Source organism: Cariama cristata, unplaced genomic scaffold, assembly GCF_000690535.1.
Source record: "Cariama cristata isolate BGI_N322 unplaced genomic scaffold, ASM69053v1 scaffold1524, whole genome shotgun sequence".
In the NCBI taxonomy this organism is placed as follows: domain Eukaryota; kingdom Metazoa; phylum Chordata; class Aves; order Cariamiformes; family Cariamidae; genus Cariama; species Cariama cristata.
In genome coordinates, this window is record NW_009612176.1 from 497 (window position 1) to 4,790 (window position 4,294).

General features: G+C 44.7%; 1 protein-coding gene across 1 annotated transcript in view; it reads right to left on the reverse strand.

Annotated features, from left to right (window-relative positions):
- The window catches only part of LOC104160390 (alpha-2-macroglobulin-like), a gene marked incomplete at its 3' end in the record, with an annotated part of 34,770 nt that overhangs the window by 489 nt on the left and 29,987 nt on the right, over positions 1–4,294 (reverse strand). The window contains exons 23-27 of the mRNA XM_009698500.1: positions 4,127–4,210; positions 3,818–3,994; positions 2,825–2,909; positions 2,139–2,295; positions 1,782–1,856 (exon numbers count right to left, since the gene is read on the reverse strand). Coding sequence (XP_009696802.1) covers positions 1,782–1,856; positions 2,139–2,295; positions 2,825–2,909; positions 3,818–3,994; positions 4,127–4,210 — 578 coding nt within the window. The remainder of the gene's footprint in view (positions 1–1,781; positions 1,857–2,138; positions 2,296–2,824; positions 2,910–3,817; positions 3,995–4,126; positions 4,211–4,294) is intronic.

Sequence of the window (4,294 nt, forward strand, 5' to 3'; positions counted from 1 at the left end):
TCCTTTCCTTTTTATTGTTTAGCTCCCCTTTTCCAGGGCCTTCTGAAAAAATTTCATTTTGCTGGAACTTGATAAAGTAGCTTCTAGTTTGGAGGTAAATTCTATTTTTTTCTATTTTCTGCAATATTTTTTGAGACATGTTAACATTAACAATGTATGTCTTTGAAGCGAGAATCTCAAGTATGGTTTAAAAGTGCGATTGCTACAGCAAAGCAACATGTAGCTACTTTACATAGTGTTAAGTAACAGACACTGTGACCACAGGACCTTTCAGCAAGATACATAGCTGTTCCTCATTTGTGATGGAAAAACTGCTATAAAATTGAAGCAATAACACTGCAGGGGGGATATGCCATGATCTGAAGCCTAACAGCACATTTACAGCTTGATCGATGCTCTAGAAGGAAAAGACTTATTTTTCAGTGGCTTTGTAGTTCGCCTTCACTGGGTGTCTACTGGAAGATGAAATCTTTTGTGGTCACTTTTGGAGAAGCAATTCAGCTGCTTTTGAGAAAGCAAAGAATAAAACCAAAATTAGTTGGGTCTATGCCTCACTTAAGGTTTCTTATGCTTACTACTGTTTGTAAGGTAAGTGCTGAGGAGGATTTCAGTCTAGTGACAGGTCGTGGCAGTAGATACACATGCTGAGGACAGTACTAATAAGTTTTTTATGAGGTGTCTTGTATGGCTTATTTTACTTAGAGAAATACTCTGTATGCTTGCCAACAGCATTAAATACCCTAGGGCTGTGCTATGCTCAGGAGTTCATGCAGCTTAACTTCAAATGCACCCATATCCCGATCAGATTCTGACAAACCCCTGCACATTCAGTGGCACTTTTAGGATCAGACAGGGAGAAGAAAAACATCCTTGTTATCCAATACAGTTCTGCTGAGAACTTGCCTTCTAAACACAACATGTACAGAAGAAAGAATACTCTTCTGGTAAAGTTAATGACATCCATGTCGCCCTACTGACAAAATAATTCCTTCTGCTGGTTCTTACTATACAGGAAAAAAACTTTCGACACCAAATAGCCCCTACTACATTTGGAGCAGAGGGATTGCAGCAATCCTGCAACCAACCTGGCTCAGCAGTCCTGCTGCTGCAACTCACATCCCAATTTTACCTGCACCACAGGCTTGTCTCACAGGGAGGGGATCACAGACTCAGGGGTCAGAATGACCAAACCCACATCGCTTTTAAATAGGCCTCAGGCTTTTCACAGACTACCATTCATGGTATCCCCTATAGGCATACCTTATTACCGATAGGTATACCTTATTGCCCAAGCATTAAGGATGAGGATTTCCCATAAAACAATCTAGAAGAAGCAGAGAAAATGAGAATGACTGGCTGAGTGTGTCACGTGTACTGTTGTGTCAACATAATAGACCCATACGTGGTTCAACAGGAGTGTCCTATTCTAACAAACAAAAGGAGATTTTTGTGGATGTAGAAAACCTATTATTTCGCTCGTTTCAGAGATTTAAATATTATTTAACTCACTGTTAATCCAAGCTGTAGTCTTTTAAAGGAGCAAAGGCATGATTGTCCACAAAAGAACTCAGAAAAATATTAAGTGAAATGTGTATATGGGAGACAGGATTGGACAGGGGAGGGAAATGGAGGAAAAGCGTTATTCCAGTCTAGGCTTGAATGGAAAGAATCTTCAGACAGGATTTCTTCTTTCAAAAGGTAAAGGGACCTGATAATCTGGGGGGCCACTAGTAGGGCAGGTTAGCACGATCTGTGGTTAGGGTTGGGGTGCAGACACATACGGTTACAGGCAGAGGAATCTCCAGCAATGCAATAATGATGTAGGCTGTCAGCGTGATCTCGTCGTTCACTCCACCCTGCAGGGAAGCACAAAAGTAGATGTTAATCCCACACAGCACCACTGGCTGTGCTATATATCTACACCCTGCAGGGACAAACTCTTCCTAGCCTCCTTCTCATGGGAAGTCCTTCAGAAGATGCTGTTGGCTTCTTCCTGCTTCTGTGACAGCTCATACATATAACTCCCCCCTCCTTCCCAGCCCCCAAGTGCTGAAATAGTTCTGTTGGTCCCAGAGTGACTTATGGCCAAGTTCCAGCCTGACAAAGCCCATGTGAAGCCAATCAGGCAGACACATTACCTTCATGGCATTGTTCAGGAGTGTCCCAGAACTGCGGAAACAGCCATTCTCCTTCTGTTTTTGAGTGAGCCAGACCAAAGCATCCTGGATGTGCTTCTCATCTATGAAGATGTGAGGCCGGGCCTGGGCAAAGGCCTTGAGGACAAAGGCTGTGAGCCTGAAAGTGACAGAGTTGAACTGAGACACCTTGAGAAGGTACTGTATCTACCAGAGGTCATAGGGCCCCTGTGGGCATCACTGTTCTGGAAGAAAGCAGTAGAGGCTGCAGGACTTGATCATAGTGGGCTGGTTGGAAACTGTGAGCTAGCTTCGTGACTCAGTGAGATAAGGACCAATGCTAAATGTAGCCTACCATTCACAGTCCTGAGGGCTGCACGTACGTGGCACTCTGGGGATTCATCAGCATCTGCTGCTAACAAGAACTGGCTAGGGCATCCTGCAGGTCATCCTCACTTGAGCTGAAGAAGGGTGCCAGGGAAGGTAAGTAGCTCTCAGTGCAGCATTGCAAACATCTCCCTTAGCATCCTTCCCTGCTCCATTATCCCGCATGATTATCCTATGATGTCATGATTATAATTTCATCTCCACCTCCATTTCGTCGTCCACAATGACCAAGCAGAAGAGAACACTGAGGAAAGGGAGGGCATGAAAAGCAGAACTGAAAACCAGTGGTACTGAAGTCTTACCAGGTATTCCCAGCTTGCCCATAACGGGGCCCAAAGGTACTGTAAGAACCATCCCAGTGTTTGTACTTCAATTGCCTTTGATACCCTGAAATGGAGAGTGGAAGAATATTTTAGTTGTCAGAATACTTTTCAAGGAGCTGTGCAAGGGAAACATAGCAGATATGGGACACAGTGTCCCCCTTCTAATGGCACAAGTGTGAGTTACGCTGCTCAGTGTTACAATGGAAGTTCAGGCAAACACACAGTTCTCAGTATCTCCATCCTTGTGCTCTTCCTCTCTCCTAAAACACCTGGAAACTGGCTATCTGTGGTCACTACCGCTCCCTATCCTAGACTTGATGAGGAGAGGTAAATACATCCCAGACTTGAAAGAAATGGGAAAACAGCTCCCAGAGGAGAACTGAATACAAAGGTGAACCCCACACAGGACAGGGATGCAGAAAACAGGATAATTTTCATTGGAGGAAGTGCAATTTTTTCTGCAAAATAGCTGAGTAAAAACAGTCCCTTGTTAGTCAGCAGATACCCACTGTGTCCATATGTACCAGTGTTATGCCTGCCAACATGTCCTAGCTAGTGTGTTAAAATTCTGGCCTAGTCAAAGGTGAGTGAGGCTTTCTAAATCTTAACCCTATGGAGGGTCTGACATCTACATAAGCAGTTGCCATGATTGATGGTTACGGTCTGATTTATGTATTTCATATACCCGTTTTTTTTACGGAGAAAACTCTTGAGTCATTGCCAGTACCAGACTTTTTCTATGTTCCTATTTGAACGCTGTCCTCTCTCACGCTGCACCTCCACCTGAGCACAGGATTGTCTCTTGTAGATACTATATTATATACACCTGACCTACCTCAGTATCATGTTCCCTTCCAGAGAATGCACCATGACAGCCTCTCCTAGATCGTACATGCCAGTGGCCAACAGTGTCCTTATCCAGTTGCCAAGGGAAGGAATGAACAGAGAAGCAAAAACCATGTCCCAGCTCACCGCTCACTAAGTATCCGATGGCCTTGGATTTGACCTCCTCACTCAGCTGCCCTGTCTTGTTCAGATAGTCCAGGACGTAGATGTTGGGTGCGAACAGGACCATGTTCTGCTCCCCACAGCCGAACGGCATCTGGAGGAGCTGGTGCAGGTTCTGCATGGCAGTGCCCATGATGTCGCCTGGGGAATGGGACAATTGCCAGTGTAAATTAGCACAGTTCAGGGCTTGCCGGTAGGCTGAGCACAGCCTGAGGAAACATGGCAGTGTTTCAAAATAGCATGTGACACTTTAAGAATGCTTCATTTACTTACCTAACACTGAGAAATACGCTCTGACTGAGCCATCCACCACAGTCTTTGGGAGAACGAGGGAGACTGGCTCTGACATTGACTTTTCTGGGATAGAAACCAGAACAATTTGGTTACAATTCCAGATGTATCTACATGCATGGGTACCAGCTAAGAGGGTGAGACACCATT